The 16,886-nt window shown below is 40.3% G+C and overlaps 1 protein-coding gene across 1 annotated transcript in view; it reads left to right on the top strand.

The window, feature by feature from the left end:
• ERICH2 (glutamate rich 2) overlaps nt 1-9,146 on the top strand; it is a 30,215-nt gene extending 21,069 nt beyond the window's left edge. The window contains exons 10-13 of the mRNA XM_015811870.1: nt 5,181-5,374; nt 6,980-7,037; nt 8,379-8,450; nt 8,925-9,146. Coding sequence (XP_015667356.1) covers nt 5,181-5,374; nt 6,980-7,037; nt 8,379-8,450; nt 8,925-9,061 — 461 coding nt within the window. The 3' untranslated portion in view covers nt 9,062-9,146. The remainder of the gene's footprint in view (nt 1-5,180; nt 5,375-6,979; nt 7,038-8,378; nt 8,451-8,924) is intronic.
• Nucleotides 9,147-16,886: the final 7,740 nt, after the last annotated feature.

The raw sequence follows: 16,886 nt of genomic DNA, 5'->3' as shown, positions 1-16,886 counted from the left end.
AGGCTGGAGGCTCTGGATGGGGGACAGCAGGCTTCAACTGAACCCTGGTAAGGCAGAGGGGTTGTGGGTGTGTGGAGCATCAGGATCATCTTGTCTCTGCCATCTGCTGCTGTGTCTCGTACCCCTCTGGTCACTGGCTTGCCCATTTGTGCTCTCTTTCTCTCTCTCTCTGTCTCTCTCACTCTCTCCTCACACTGTTTCTCTGCTTCCTTCACTCTTTCTCACTCTCCATCTCACTTCCTTCTCCTCTTTCTTCCTTTGTTCTCCCCCCCCCCTTGTTTCCCTCCAAACCTCCACCATTTATTCTCTTCTGTCCTGTGCTGCCTATTCCCCCCCCCCCAATTTACAGGCAATTCCCTTTTCCTAGTGATCATCCCAGGATTTCCCAGGTAATTAGAATCCTCCCTGCTCTCAGTCACTGTCCTGATGTCTCAAGGTCTCTCACTCTGCCCCTCACCCTGGGGGTCAGCTTGCTCTGATTGATCGCCTAGGGACCTCCACTTGCCCAGCTCAGTTTGCCTCTGCTGTCCTTTGGTGCATCTGGTGCCCCTTCTTGTCACTGGTTCACCCACTCACCTGGATTAGCTTGTCTCTGCCATCTGCTGGTGCATTTGGCACCCCCTCTGGTCACTGGCTTGCCCACTCTGGACCAGCTCTTCTCCGTTGTCTCCTTGTGCGTCTGGAGCTTCCTCTGGTCAGTGGTTCCTCTCCCTCACATGGATCAGCTTGTCTTTGCCGTCTGCTGGTGTGTCTGGCATCCCCTCTGCTCATTGGCTTGTTTGCTACCCTGGATCAGCTAGCCTCTGTAATCCATTGTCAGGTTTGGCGCTCCCTCTGATCACTGACTTGTCCACTTACCTGGATCAGCTTGTCTCTATGGTCTGCTGGTCATTGTTGAGAATGGATCAGCTTTTTGCTGTCCTCTGTCAGGTCTGGAGCCTCTTCTGGTCATGGTCACCTGCTGGCTTCATTCCTCTCCCTCCCTCTCCTTCTCCCTCTCCCTCTCCCTCCCTCTCCCTCTCCTCTCGTCTCCTCTCCTCTCTTCTCCTCCTTACTTTGCCTCCTTCTATGCTGGTCTCCGCTGTCTCCTTTTTCCTCACATTGTTTCTCTGCTTCCTTCACTCTGTCTCTTTCTCCATCCTCCTTCTCCTTCTCTCTCCTCCTTTGTTCTCCTCCCCCCATTTCCTCCCCCCCCCCAGGATGTCCCACCCTGCCACTGGCGAGTTGCCTCCCTTCAGGCATCCACATCTGGTCACCAGCCAAACACCGCTGCCCTGGGACACCTGCAGCCCCCTGCCTTCCAGCTGATCAACTGTGCACCACTGCCAGCACCAATCATAGCTCTGCCCCGGGACACCCACAGCCGCCCTGCTGATCAGCTGTGCACTGCTGCTACTGCTGATCTTGATGCTAGCCAGCTGTTGCTCAGCCGATCAGATACAGTGAATGCTGCTCTGGCATAACACCGATGAACGCCACCACTCCAGCCCACCCCCGCTGCACTCTCGCTTCACACTTCTATTAGTTCTTACTGTAATCGAATCAATGCAGATCGATAAAAGCAATCTTCACTTCTAGTTTCTTTGTTAGTTTAAGTATATAAATGAAAGGAATCGTAATATACATCGCAGCATGCTATCCCTAAGCCTTTCACCCTTTCACCTACCCATGGTACAAACATACCTGGCAATCACTTATTCTTCCATATGTCCCACGATGTGGCCTTTGTCTTGTTTCCAGCCCATGGATGAGCAGACTTGTAAGTTGTCCTTTGCGGTACCGGGATTAATGTAGTGAATGAATTTGATGGCAGTGGCAAAGCCATTATGCTTTGCCACCTATTAACTCAGAAGTATTGTGACTACTGAGGGTGCTTGGAAGTATTGTGACAACAGAGCAGCTGTTTTGTTCTGATATGAATACCCCCCCTTCCCCTCTGCTTTATCTCTGCTACCATCTTCCTTTTGCGGCCTCCCTAAAGAGCTGGAGGTAGCAGGCTGCAGAATTGTGCAGTTGAGCTAGCCTGCTTTGCTGGCAGTACTGAAATTGTTTTAATTCTATGGGTTACCGGTTTAACTCAAGGTTGAAATAGCTTAACTCAAGGTTGAAACAGCCATATGATACAAGATAGCCTAACTCTGAAAAGACAAGACAAACCTCTGCTGAGATAGACAACATTTCTATGACGGCATCTGCCTCCTGAGTCTTGTGTCAGTATCTGTTAGAATACTGTTAGAAAGTTAGAAAGTAAAAAAAAAAAAAAGTCTGCATGGTGAAATGAACAGAGTTGTAGAATATTTTGCATGAAAACGGAGTGGAAGTTTGTTTGCTGAACACAGTAAAATCTGTATAGGATGGAGGTGGGAATAGATGAGATTCTTACCAAGTGGGTTAACGTGGTGTAGAGAATTGGCAAGAAAGTGTGATGCCCCTTGGGTGGTTAATGCAGTTATGGGTAAGAAATGTTCATGCGAATGGTAAAGGTGTTTTAGTTGGGGACATGAATGGAGCCTTTTACATGCAGATGAAATCAAGTTATTGAGAACCCAGATGATTTTCCAACAAATGTTAGATAGATTGCAGCGAATGATGCAAATAAGACTATAGATTTCAAATTAATTACAAAGACCAAGGTAGTTGTATTCTTCTTCTTAATTTCCTCTCTTACCACTTCAGGTGTTGAGGGAGATACAAAGTTCTTGTTCTTGCTATTTCTGGTGGTCTCAACCATTATTATTTGATGCTGTCATAGTGGGTCTTCTTCTGGGTCTGCCTCATGTTCTTTGCTCTTCTCTTTTTGTGTATATCTGGTGTGATATAGAATCCCAAGATAACACAAGGTGGTTGTGTTTGACAGCTGAGAGTAAATTACTGCAGGTTACACATACATGAAAAGCAATTAACGCTACTCCATTTTTGCATCATGTTAAAATGTTTAGATTGGAAATAGATGGCTATATTTTTAAACATGCAAATGGTGACAGAAGGGCAATGGGTGAGTTGAAAGAATTAACGATTGCTGAAAGAAGTAAAAATGGCTCTATGTAATGCTTCTGCCTACCTTATTACATGGAAGTGAATGCTAGGTATGTCAGGAGAAGTATAAAAGATACAAGAATGTGTTACTTAACTATGAATGGTAAAACAAGAACAAGTGGAGGCTAAAAGTATTATAGTGAATGGTTTGGGTTAAACTAGATTGTTACGCATATCTCTTTTTTTCTTACCTCCCACCTTAAATTTCTTTTGCTTTCTACTACTTACTCATGTTCTGAAATTTTCATAGCATAGCTTATTCCAAAAGGCAATGAAATGGTGGATTTGTAGCGTAGGCTACCAATTAATCAAGTCTAAATTTTCAAATCAATAAAAAAAATCAGTGAATTGACTAACTCTTGCAAGCCTATAATAATTTCTTTTTCCAAGAAAGTGTAATTGGCATGGTCTCCTTGCCCCACCTTTGTAACAGATGCCTACTTAGCATCTGTGAAGAATATGTCCTCACCGCTGCCATCCTATTGCTAGCCCGCTACCGATTCAAGCTAAAGCTGAATCAGTGGGATCCACCAGGAAAGTGCAATTTTCTTTTAGAAAAAGGGATAGAATTTCCTGTGTGAACTTCTTTTGTGTGCCAAGAAGGGCAGCAAGGCCCTTCTTGGCTTAGTTTAAGAGCTTAGGTAAAAAGACTATTGTGGAAGCAGCCGCTTTTGGTGTCACATACTTTCTTCCACTTGAGGGAAGAAAACACACCAACAATCCACGAGTGAGCTAACAGAAGAAGCCACCGTCTTCTACATCCTTGCATCATTTTATTCTAAGTATTAACAATTCATAGAAAAATTGTCAAATGTTGCATTGTTTTGGAAAGTAACTGACTTTTGAAGTTAATTTGCTCTGTGTTCATTGATCTTTCCAGTTCTTCCTATTACCTTTTTTATGAGCTAAACCAGGGGTCTTCAAACTTGGCCCTTTTATGACTTGTGGACTTCAACTCCCAAAATTCCTCAGTCAGGCACGCTGGCTGAGGAATTCTGGGAGTTGAAGTCCACAAGTCATAAAAGGGCCAAGCTTGAAGACCCCTGAGCTAAACTCATATCATGGTTGCACATGATGTCATATTCACTCAGCCTCACTAAATGAAGGGTAGGTTGATATACATTTTAAGCTCAGGAAAGCTATCCTGTGAGGATTGACAACTCTAATGTAAACTGCAGTGTGCAATGGAATATAAAAAAATCTAGTGAGTGAACCTCATGATCACGTTTAAGGGAACGTCCTCCTGCATCTGAGGTAGGGTCAGTTTAATTCCAGCATTCCAGTTCCCTCAGTGGCAAGCCAGCTGCTGAAGGGAAACCTAAAAATAGGGTACTACCGTAGTAATCTCCCCACAGTGAGACTCTCCACATATTGTTATTCTGTATGATATCCTCTTTCTGAAGAAGGAGATTCCATCAGTAGACCTGATTAATGAATACATCTCATTTTTATTTTAGAGCCAAGCCCTTAGCCAGCATCAGATTCTGAGGCAGAAATTCTGTAAATTGAAAGATTTTTAAGTTGTCTGTATTGGCAATTATTATCATTGGGGAAATTTGTTCTGTTATTGGGGAAAAGAATCTTTATCTCCTCCAACCATATTAGTTCTTTCCTGAGTTATCTTTTTCTAAGATAATGGCTTAATTGCTACAGTCTCGTCCCACGTGAAATATGTTTTCAACATTTAAGTTACTTGGCTGTCTTACTGTAGTTTTCTTTTAAAGAGAACTGTTATTAACTACATCATATCAATTGGATGTGAAAAAATATTAATCTAAATCTAATTATGAAGTACATGGTTGTTATTAGAGAGGACAGGATAATTCTCATGCTTCCACCCCTTAGAACGTAGAACAAATATGGAAGAATATACTATTTATTGATATCAGTAATATCTGACTGTATGTATTTCATTGGATCAACAATCCAATGTGAGCCATTCATTTTATGGTACAGGCACTCGAAATCATTTGCCTTACATACTGTATATTTAAATATTTAACAAAGAGGGCAATTTAATGACAAACGATTAAAATATGGACCAATCACAATGTGACTTTGTTTGTGTTAACATTTGTAAAAGGTTGGTATAGAATTCCAAACGCCTCTCTTATCCTTTTCATGGGTGTTTGAATTTTGTTTAGGTGAAAAAATGAAAAATTCCAGGATTGATGAAAAGACTGTCAACAATGAAGTCAGTACTGAACCACAAAAGGACAGCATGGACCAAAAAAAGGGTGATGAAAAGCCACCAGATAGTTCAGATGATGAAAACAACACTGGCCAAACAAACAATGAAGCTCAAAAGAGAATTGCACCACTGCAATTGATGGGAGAGGTACAAGAATATACTAAATTTAACTAGCAGTGAAGCAAAATTAGGTTTTCACAGAAAAGAAGGAAACATATTTCTCAGTATGGTTACTATTTCATAAAATAGGGTTTACTTCCCCACGTATAAGTGAAAATCCCATTGTTATAAAGAATGTAAAAAATTGTAAGAATCTACTTTATATATAAAAAAACATGGCAGGCATGAATACATTTATGAGATAGTATATGGGAGAAATAGTTTTGTTTTGCATGAGAAACAACAGTATTTTTCATCTCAACAATATTAGTGTGATCTGTCTACAATAAAAATGTAACATATCCACTCTAATGCAGATATGGGGTGTGATAACCTTCTGATGCTTTCTTCTACCTTAAAGGCTAGGAAGGCAGCATCACTTTGCTTCCAGCTCTTTCAGAGAATACGAGGTCTACAACATATATGGACATTGTAATTTAAATACCTCTGACTCCAGAAGATGCATGCAATAGCACAGGGCTTTTCAACCAGTGGTACGGGTACCACCTGTGGTACATTGGCATCTGGCAGGTGGTACGTGACCATCCTAGAAAAGTAGCGGGGGAGGGGAATGAGCTGAACCGGTGGCAGCACCGCACAAGCCTGAGCGAGAGACGGCTGGAGCTGCAGGGCTGTCAGGGCTCAGTGGAAGCGCCAGGATCAGCGCCGAGCTGCTGAGCCCAGAAGAAGCGCCGATCAGCTGGAATGTTGCAGCATCTCCAGGGTCTTGTGATTTACATTCAGATGCTTGGCAACTGATCCATATTTATGACGGTCACTGTGTCCCAGGGTCATGTGAAGTGACCAAAACCTGCTGCAACCACCCAGCAGACGGGGGGAATAAAAACCAAACACCCCACCCCCGCTGCCAATCCTCAACAGAAATGCTCACAACAATGAAAACCTCGGACAGGAGGAAGAGCGCCGCCGGGTGGGCAGACAGGTGTCTTGCTCGGCTGTGGCTTGGGAGGCACTTTTTTCAGTGCCGTTGTAACTTTGAACAGTCACTAAGCGAACTGTTGTAAGTCAAGGACTACCTGTACTTTATCACTTATTTCCTTTTTTTTTGGTCATCATGTTTTTGACACCTTGCTAGGCGACTGGTGGTACTCGGATATTGCCATATCCTAAAAGTGGTACAATGGGTTAAAAGGTTGAAAAGCCCTGCAATAGCACAGTATCTTCAATCTTTTCTGTATCATATTAGTTTTGTAATTATGTCATTTTCTTCACCTAAAGTTCTTTAAAATGATATTTACATTAAGAATGAAGAGCATAAGATAATGCACAGGCAGGCTATATATTACCATTGTTGATTAGTAACAACCATAGTGTAGTCCAGGGGTAGGCAACCTTGGCTCTTTTATGACTCGTGGACTTCAGCTACCCCTGGTGTAGTCTATGGATGCAGTATTTTATTTGTGATTTTATTTAAGATATGCTCACGGCTTCCACTGCTTCAATCCCAGGAACAGCAATAAATCAAATTTAAAACAAACCTGAAATCAGTTAAAAGTAATAAATCTTGCTACACTCTCAAATAATCTTAGATTTTTTATTTAAAAAATGTATATTTTAAAATCTCTTTCCTAGTTTCTGAAAGCAATAATGGAACGGAAATATAATCTTGCAAAGAAGCTTTGTCAGATGAGTAAGTACACCATTGTGTCAGTATTGCATTATTGTTTATATTGTTCATTATTTTGTCCATTTTTTTACTCCTATGTTTACCACCCGGAGTGGCAATTGTGAGATTAAGTACCATATTAAAAAAAAAAATCCTTTTCACCCCTTTGGGTGGCATAAGTCTTCCTCAATCTCGGGTCCTCAATCAGTGGCCTGGGGGTTTGAGAGTTCAGCGCAGTATCTTAGCTGTTCCCAGCACTGAACTGCTTTGGACAGAGAGCTCTGATATCATTCATAAGATCTGTTGGAGCTACTCTCCCATCTTAGGAATCACAGCCCCAAATGCTCCTACCACCATTGGGACACTTTGGCCTTTAATTTCCACATTCTCTCTCATTTCTCCTTCAGGCCCTGGTACTTCTCCAGCTTCTCATATTTCTGCCTGATGTTACTATCACTTGGCATTGTTACATCTAATCACCACCACTATCTTCTGGTCCTTGTCTACTACCACAGTGCCTTGTTGATTGGCCGATACCCACCTGTCTGTCTGTATCTATAAATCCCACAGGCTCTCAGCCATGACCTTTGGTAGAATCCCCCATCTGGAAATGGGAGGATCTAGCCCAGGGGTAGGCAACCTTGGCTCTTTTATGACTCGTGGACGTCAACTCCCAGAATTCCTGAGCCAGCATGGCTGGCTCAGGAATTCTGGGAGTTGACGTCCACGAGTCATAAAAGAGCCAAGATTGCCTACCCCTGATCTAGCTGATACACAATGCCAGCCACTTGGTTGTGCTATTCAATGTATGCTGTTCCTGCCTGCATGTTACATTCTGCCACTATGGTATGGACTGTTTAATATTAATTTTGTTATTTTATTTCTCTTCCCACTTTAAATTGGAGATCGTATTCAAAACTCAACATTTTGAAAAGATAAGCTACATTTTGATTTGCCTATTGCTTAAGGAAGCGTAATTTAAGTCCCCATCAAATTTTAGATATGTTGCCCAGAGAGAACTTGAATAATTAAATATATATACATATAATTTTGAGAGAGTAGAGTTGTAATGCAGTGTTATGCATGATATTTCCATTTACATTGTGGGGTTAATCTCAATTTATGAACATTCCAGTATATTGCTTAACAGCCCCTTCCATTCACTGTATTCTATCTAGCCAATGCTTTGGAAGAAGAAATAAACAGCTATTTGTTTTTAGCAGGTAATCACCTAAACAGAGTGCATAGAAAATATTTTTGCACTCATGAAATAGAAGTTGATGGTTTGGATTTGGGGTGGGAAGAAGAATTTGTATTTTCTTGCATCCCAGAAATATTAATTCCTTCTCTCTTGTCAAATTCCAGTTCTGATATATGAACCCAGCAATCCTGAGGCTAAGCAGTTTCTTCCACTTATTGAGAAGAAACTGCTTCTAGGTGAGTATGGTCATTAGAAATATTACAAACTATTTAACAAACTTTTATGAAGGTACTATTCCGATTGCTGATGGAATAGTGCCCACCAGAGGAACAGATCCCTTGTCTCCCCTCCAGCCTCCTAAACATTTTCCAAATCTGCTTTAGAGAGTTTGGAAATTTATGAAGCAGATGTGGAATTATAATTTTTAGATCAAAACAATATAAATCTTTCCGGCATGCAATTCAAGCTGCTGGTTGTTCACCTCTCCAATTTGTCTATTACGTTTTACGACACCCGTTTCTAATTTTTGAAAGGAGACGTGCAGAAAGTTTCATTTCCATTGGATTTTCTCCTAAGACATAGTCATCTTCTGGGAAGCAGGAAGAAGATTCAAATGGATTATGAGGGCAGCAAATACCAGGCCACGGACACAATGAACGTTGAGAAGAATGGCTGCTTTTAAGCTTGTGTCTTTTACATTTCTATGTTAGAAAGTCAGTGTCCTGACAAAGAAGATGAGGAAAGTGACGAAGAGAGCAGTGATGAGAATGAAGAAGAGACCAACAGCTCAGAAGACAGTGAGACTGAAAGTGAAACAAGTTCTGAAGATTCTCATCAAGATTCCTAGAAATTTGAAAGCACCCTAAATAAATGTTTCTTTTTCTTTTTTTCCTGCAAAATACATTAAAATCAATAGTCCATTAATTCAGCTATTTATTGTGAGATGCACATGTGTGGCTTGTGCATAGCTTCTTACGTGGTGTACAATTTGTGGGATAAATGTGGTTGTTTCTAGTAACCTAATATTTAGGGTTGATTGCCTCAGTTACTGCTGTGTCAGTCTTCACTCACAGCATTAAAGGCAGGTCTTATATGTATCCTCTGATTGTTTTGAAAGTATAACGCAAGAGGTTTCAAGAGGGTTACAGGCTGATTACAGAAATTACTATTGTGATTTTTGAATCTCCCAAAGATTTCTACTAAGAGAAAGCAGAAGAAGAGAATGTATCATACGTCTCTTTCCAGACCCTGCCTGATATTGTACCAGAAACCAAATTTGCCAAACTGGTTCCTCCAGATGAATGGGACTACAATCTCCTTAATCCCCAGCTGGTCTGATCTGTAGTTAGATTAGCTGTGAATGATATAAGCTAAAATCCAACATAGTACATTAAAGAAGGCTGAGAGATTATGAGAATATTTTTCCCATTTTTCAATGGGTATCCTCTCGGCAATGCTGTATAGTATTATCTACTTTTCAATTACTGATGTTTCATGATAGTTTTGCTATAAGAATTTCTCCCCCCCCCCCCACTGATACAGTTTCTGAAGTTAGTTTGAGAATTCTAAAGTATGGCTGTGCTTAATCTGTTTTTCAGCTCCAATTATGTTTTAGTTCCAGTTACAATTAGATGTTTTATCTCTTGCTTAGTAGAAAATCTAGAAAAAAACCCCTCAGGGTTAGAATGCTGAATGAACCCTGACTTTCTGGAATGTTTCTACGTGTGGAAAGGCAAAGGAAGAAATCTCAAGCCAACAATTGACCCAGAGAGATAAGAGTATTTCTAACCTTGTAGAAAATTCATACTTGTTCATGCCACTCAACCTCACGGGCTCTGATGAGTTTACAGTATATCTTCCAACAAATTAATAAAATCCTTTAAAAGTGCAGAACTCCAAAATATGTATTTGAAAAGATTTGATCCCCTTACTGAACTCTAATAGAGAAGAGTCTTGAATCAATTCCAGAAACAAGTTGTTTTATAATAATTGCCCTTCCATAGAAAGGGAATTACGTTAATGTATCATTGCAGGATTTTTTTTTTTTAAAGAATGTCCTGCTAATAATTTAAGTAGCCTCAGAAAGGTAGGAGGATGCATTCTGCAGATAACTTAAGCCTAAATTGGGTATGTCTAGTTTAACGAAGAGAAGGACGAGGGGGGACATGATAGCAGTGTTCCAATATCTCAGGGGCTGCCACAAAGAAGAGGGAGTCAAGCTATTCTCCAAAGCACCTGAAGGCAGGACAAGAAACAACAGATGGAAACTAATCAAGGAGAGAAGCAACCTAGAACTAAGGAGAAACTTCCTGACAGTTAGAACAATTAACCAGTGGAACAACCTGCCTCCAGAAGCGGTGAATGCGCCAACACTGGAAGTGTTTAAGAAGAGACTGGACAGCCATTTGTCCGAAATGGTATAGGGTTTCCTGCCTGAGCAGGGGGTTGGACTAGATGACCTCCAAGGTCCCTTCCAACTTTATTATCATTATCATCAAATTAAGCACCTTTAACTGGGTTCAGGCTTTGTAGTGTATTCAATAAACCATAAGATTTTCAGAGGCGGAATGCACCTGGCTTTTTATTTGGATTCTCCAGCTGGATGTTGACATTCACGTAGGCATTATATAATATGAGGGCTACCTTGCATCCATGTGAGATTTCTCAAGGAGCAAAGTAATTGTCTCCTAGCACCACTCTCTGGGAAGAGTGCACGGGAGAATGAACTCAAAACTCAGGGCGATCAGACAATTCTCCATCCCCCTGGGATCCAGAACTCTGTTACAGCCTGGGAAAGAGGATTAAGGAAGTCCCACCCTCTGCTTAAGTACAGAGCATGTCACATAACATGGACAACAAATCAAGCATGTGGGTGGGTAAGAAGGAAGAAGGAAAGTCAAAAAGACAGCAGATAGGTGGGAGAAAAACTGCCACAACAAAGTTAAAAGATGGGGGGGAGGCAAGCTGTGAAGTTGCAAGACCTGCTGAGGAGCAAAGATTCGGTTGGGGGAGATGTCAGAAGCCCTGATCAGAATCTGCAAAAGAAGCAACCAAAACAAGCCCCCCTATATGTTACATCCCGGCCACACAGCTCCACAAACCAGCTCCAGAGGGAAAGAGGACCGTGAGGGGGGGGGGTAAAGGAAAGCCCTGTTTGCAAGTCTGTAGAGGTGAGAAGGATTTTCAAGTGCAGTGAACTCAGCTTAAGACCTTGCAGAAAACAAGATTGAAAATGCTAGGAAATAGTTAAGATAGGAAAGCAGTGTTACTAACAATGCTAGGAACATGAACATAGAACACAGGATATAAATCCAGATATTAAACAAAAGTAATTGTTAGCTTATAGTAATAGGAAGACTCTAGGATTTCATTTAGGAAGATCTTAAGTTTGAGAATGGAAAGCACAGAATTATAAGAATTGTGACTTCTAATTTTGTAAAATAAAAGACCTTTTGGGGGGGACAGCAAAATCTTTGTCTCTTGCCTGTATCAGACAAAACAACCCTATCAGAGTGAACCACTACAAAACAATGCTTTAAGCACTCCCACCTGGCTACCATAGACCTTGATATCAAGAGCCATAGGAGATATAGGAATACCAATAGGATGATGCCTCTTGTATCTCTGTGTCCGTTTACTACCCATACCAACCAAGGGCTCCTCTACCAAAGCAACAACCCAACTTCCCACAAGAGAAGCTGCTAAGAACTTTACTTAGATGAGCACAAACTCACCGCAGCAACCTTGAACAGTGAAAAAGAAAACAGAGCATCTATACAACATAGCACTTAGCACTTACGTAGGCTTATATACTGCTTCATAGTGCTCTATAGCACTCTCTAAACAGTTTATAGAGTCAGCATATTGCCCTCAACAATCTTGGTCTTCATTTTACTAACCTTGACCTTGGAAGGATGGAAGACTGAGTCAACCTTGACTAAGGTCAGAATTGAACTCCCGGCAGTGGGCAGAGTCAGACTGCAATACTGCATTCTAATCACTGTGCCACCATAGCTCTGTAACATATTCCAACAAAATGGATATTCACACAACTTTATCAAAAATGGCCTGATCACTCAATCTAACAGAGCACAGCCAACACAAGCCCTAAAAAGAATAACACTGCCATATATTAAGCACATCTCAGAAACCACCAACAGACTACTACAACCGCATGGAATCTGTGTAGTATACAAGCCAACTAAAGCCCACCAGGGCATCCTAAGTAAACCAAAAGACCCAGCAGCCCCAGAAGAAAAACAGGAGTTATCTACAACATACAGTGTAATGACTGCAACAACCACTATGTATGACAGGCAGAAGACTGGCAAAATGCATTCATGAACACCAACTAGCAGTCAGAAGACATGATGAAAACTCTTTAATTTCACATCATATGGACAGATTCAACCATAGTTTCAATTGGGAAATTGCGACCATCCTAGACCAAGCCAAGCCCAAAAACGCTAGGGAATTTCCAGAAGCCTGGCACTCTGACAAATTAGCCATCAATAGACTTATAGAGACATAAACAATATCTATTTACTATGCAAAAGAGAGAACAAGGCAAAAAAGGGAACAAAAAGACCAAAACACCTCCCCAGTCCCCACCAGCAATCAATACCCAGATGAGCATATATTAACTCCAAGATTAACATCAGACCAACAATCAAGTAAACAAGACCCCGATCAGGAAACTGCCAAAGAAGCCAACATAAACAGCCCAACCAAAGATCTTCCCCACCAACACTGACAGGGCAAGCTATTAGAATATAAACTGAGAACAAATCCCACTCTTTACTAGCACTGATGATGTTACCTAGTTTGGGTAATGAAACATCTGCAAGAAAAGAACCAAGCTCAGAGAGCACCAAGGACCCCTCGTCTCCCATCTCTCTTCCAGTACTGATCATCTACCAACGTGATCATGTTTGAGCCCCTATGAAATCTGGATTTAAACCCATATTGGCAAAGATCTTAGCTAATGTATATGTATATGTAGGGATGTATATGTAGGGATGTGGGTCTATACATATGTTGTTCATAGTATGTTTAGGTGTGTGTCATGTATGTGTTTCACTTTGAGAGCGGGCAACTAAATTTCATTTTTGATGTGTGCCATTGTGCCCACAGTATAAAAATGACAATAAAGGTTATCTTATCTAATATTTCTGCAGTTTCACTGTGTTTCCAATCTGGGATTTGTTGAACACTTTTACTAATCCCTACATGTAAATCAAAATACACTTGGTAAAACAGATAAAATTGATATAGTAAAAATGAAAAGCTATAACCTTTGATGATAAATACAGTAGAGCCACCTAGAAAAAATGACAGACTTTTAATTTATCCAAGAGGGAGAAAGAAGTAGTCTAACTGGTATAAGCAGTAAAGCTGGATGAAGAAGTACCATCACAGAAATAAGAAAAAAATGCACAGTTGATTAAGAGAAAATAAAAAAAGACTGGATAAGTGGAGGAGCAATCAAAGCAGTTGATTCGCCTTAGAAAAAGGTAAGCAAAAGCCTGAGGAAATTAGATTGGGAAAAGCGAAGGTAGAGATACACGGCATCAAAACAAAATAAGACAAGGAAAGGATTTTTTTTTTCAAGAAGGAAACAGAAGAAGAAAAAAGTAGTATACATTTTATGGAGAGGTGTGCTTAGGTTTTGCACCACAGATATTCAGAAATCCAGGTGCCTTAATACATACAGTGCTGTGAGAAATCTAAATTAGTGGTTGACAAGAAAGAACAAGGGAACAGTGAATCAGCTAAAGTTGAATTAAACAAATGAAACAGTCTAAATGCAATATACCCAGAAGGAACAAAAGGAAAAAGGGGCTTCTTTAAATCAGCGTTGAAATAATATTCCTTCATAATGAGAAAATGTAATATAAGGTGCTTAAGGGTTATACAGTAAGACTACTTAGGTGCTTAAGGGTTATACAGTAAGACTACTTAAATGAAAGTCTTAAAGAATGTTGAGTACTATTATTAATGAATATTAAATCATTAATAATAAGATGCTTGAAGTAATTTCTACCTTCACCTAGAGCAGAGGTCCCTAACCTTTTGGGCACCAGGGACTGGTTCTGTGGAGAAATTTTTTCCCATAGATCAGAGAGTGCGTGAGTTTGTGTGCTGCCTGCATCCCATGGATGGGGCTTTGCTTGTTTCTGTGGACCAGTTGCTGGCATGCCGTGGCCCGGTACTGGTCCACAGACCAGGGGTTGGGGACCCCTGACCTAGAGTATCATTTCCACTAGGAGTTACCAAATGTGGAATTCAGGCTCTAGCTGGTTCCAATATGCTAACAAAGTCCATTGACATTGTTTTTGTACAACCAACAACCAGCCAGAAGCTTACATTAATAGAACCCACTGGATCCACAAATTCAACTTGTGCTTTTTGTTTTTGTTGTTTCAAAGGATGGTAACTGAACTGATATCACATGCTATTTTTTCTTTTTACAACCCCTGTGATCCCTTTTTATTGGAGTGAAGTAGACGCGACTGAATGGAGCTGAGTGTTTACTGGCTGGATGCCCTTCCTGATGCCTATCAGGATTTTACAGCAAATATTTTCTCTTTGTGCCCTGGTAAAGAAACATCTGTTGCTGCTTAGGACTGAACTCTCAATCTCCTGAGCATGAGGTGAGCGTCTTCACCTCTAGGCCAATGCACTGCTCTGGACGTTACATGCTATACTATAGAAAAATATCAAACTTTACACTTACATATGAAATATTCAGATAATTCACAAGTCAAAGACTTGATGCTTAGCATCAGTATTCTTTCCTTGCTGACAGGTAGATAGCAGACTATTCAAGAAATTGATAGTTTTGAATTGATGGACCTTTTTATCTAGCAAGTTTCAGAAATAATAATTGAAATCAACTTTAAAGTCAGAAAAATGGAACATTCAGAAGGTGAGATTGAGATACAATGCCACTTGAGAAAACTCCTTAATTTAGATTTTTCTTAAAAAACAAAAAGTTCTATAATAAAGGAGTTAGGTCTCCTTTTTCATTATGTGATTTGTTCATAATTGTTTGCTTTTTAAAAGCCCTTTGCTTTAAAGTGGGACCAGTAATGGCTTTTTAAAAGCCCTTTGCTTTAAAGTGGGACCAGTAATGGCAGTTCTGGAAGTCTTATTTTCATAATAATTGCCTGTTAACGGGGATCCAGACTGAATATATTTTGCCTACACTTCCAGCTTAGCTTTTATAAATTGTGCAGTCAACAATGTTCAATAATCTGAAAAAATCACAGACAGTTGGTTGCTCTTTGTTAAAACTTAAGTCTTCCAGCTTGAGCCTGCAGGTGTTTGTTACTGTTGAAGAGAAAGCAACATTTATTAATGTTATTGTTTTACAAGTTGAAGTGCTTTGATTGCTTCATTGTCCTCATTGATAAAATAAAGCTAAAGCTACAGGCAAATTGCAGCTTATAGTTGAAGGAAATTCAATACATTTGGGTACTATGACATCTCATATTACAGTGCTTCTTAACCGGTGGTCTTTGGACCCCGTAGGATCATCATAAGGGGTGCACGAAGGCTTGAAGAAATGTTATGATTTAAATCTTGGGGGTCCGTGGTCATGGGCTGTATTAAAAGGGGGTCTGTGATGAAGAAAAGGTTGAGAACTACTGTCATATTATATAGTACTGTAGGCCAGAAGCAGAAAAACGACAGATCTGAATCGATTCATACATCTCTATGTGATTTTCAGTAGATCAGCGATATTCAAACACAAAAACTCCTAAATTAGACTGCTGAAATTCAGTAAACCTGGGGAAAAGCATAGAATTTATGAAAAAATTGGTTCAGATCTCTATACTAAACATACATTTCTGGACTGAGTATGTGGTCAAACATTCTCCTCTGTTGGACAGATGTTTGAGTTCTAGAGAAAGACTTTGCCTAGACTAAAATTTGTTCACCTTGCTGTAGATCTAATTCCTGGGTTTGTTTTTTTTAACCCGCCCCCCATCACTAGCTATATGTAATTATTTGTCCTTCTGATAACATCAGCAATATTTTGATACCCGTGATCTGTTTGTTTCTATCTTATCTTGATTCTGTTTAGTAACGGCGAGGGCCAAGGGTGTCATTTTTTATTCTGACAATACTTGGCATGCCCCAAAGGCCTAAGTACATGTTCATCGCTAAGCAATGAGCGTTTGGAGAGAAAGGGGCGCGAGTGACTAAGTAGCAGGTCTGGAAATGGTTACACAATCTAGCCAGGCTTCCTTCCTCGCCGCGGAATCCCATTTCTGACGTCCTTTGCTTCCTGCCCGTTGCTGCTCTCCATGGTGTTGAAATCGATTGCAACACAATAGACTCGGGCCCCTTGTACCGCCCACCGTCTCTCATTGCAACCTTTGAACAGGGTCTTTCCAGGAGCAGCCCTGAACTAGCCTTAAGAAGTCATGTGTTATCATATAGAAAAGAAATATGGAACTGAAAAGTTTCATTTGGTTTTTGAGCAATTTGTGATTGTTAATGTAAGTATATTTTATTAACATTAAATAATTTGTAATAACGATGTTTAATATGTCAGTTTAGAAGAGAGCTAAAGGATGTTATAGAATTGTTAATTTAAGGATAATATAATTTAAGACAGAATATAATTATTGTATTGTAAACCCTGTGTGTAGCTCTGGGAAGTC

The sequence above is a fragment of the Protobothrops mucrosquamatus genome, unplaced genomic scaffold, assembly GCF_001527695.2.
Source record: "Protobothrops mucrosquamatus isolate PMUCROS unplaced genomic scaffold, P.Mucros_1.0 scaffold54, whole genome shotgun sequence".
In the NCBI taxonomy this organism is placed as follows: Eukaryota; Metazoa; Chordata; class Lepidosauria; order Squamata; family Viperidae; genus Protobothrops; species Protobothrops mucrosquamatus.
This window is presented reverse-complemented; position numbering and strand designations above follow the sequence as displayed.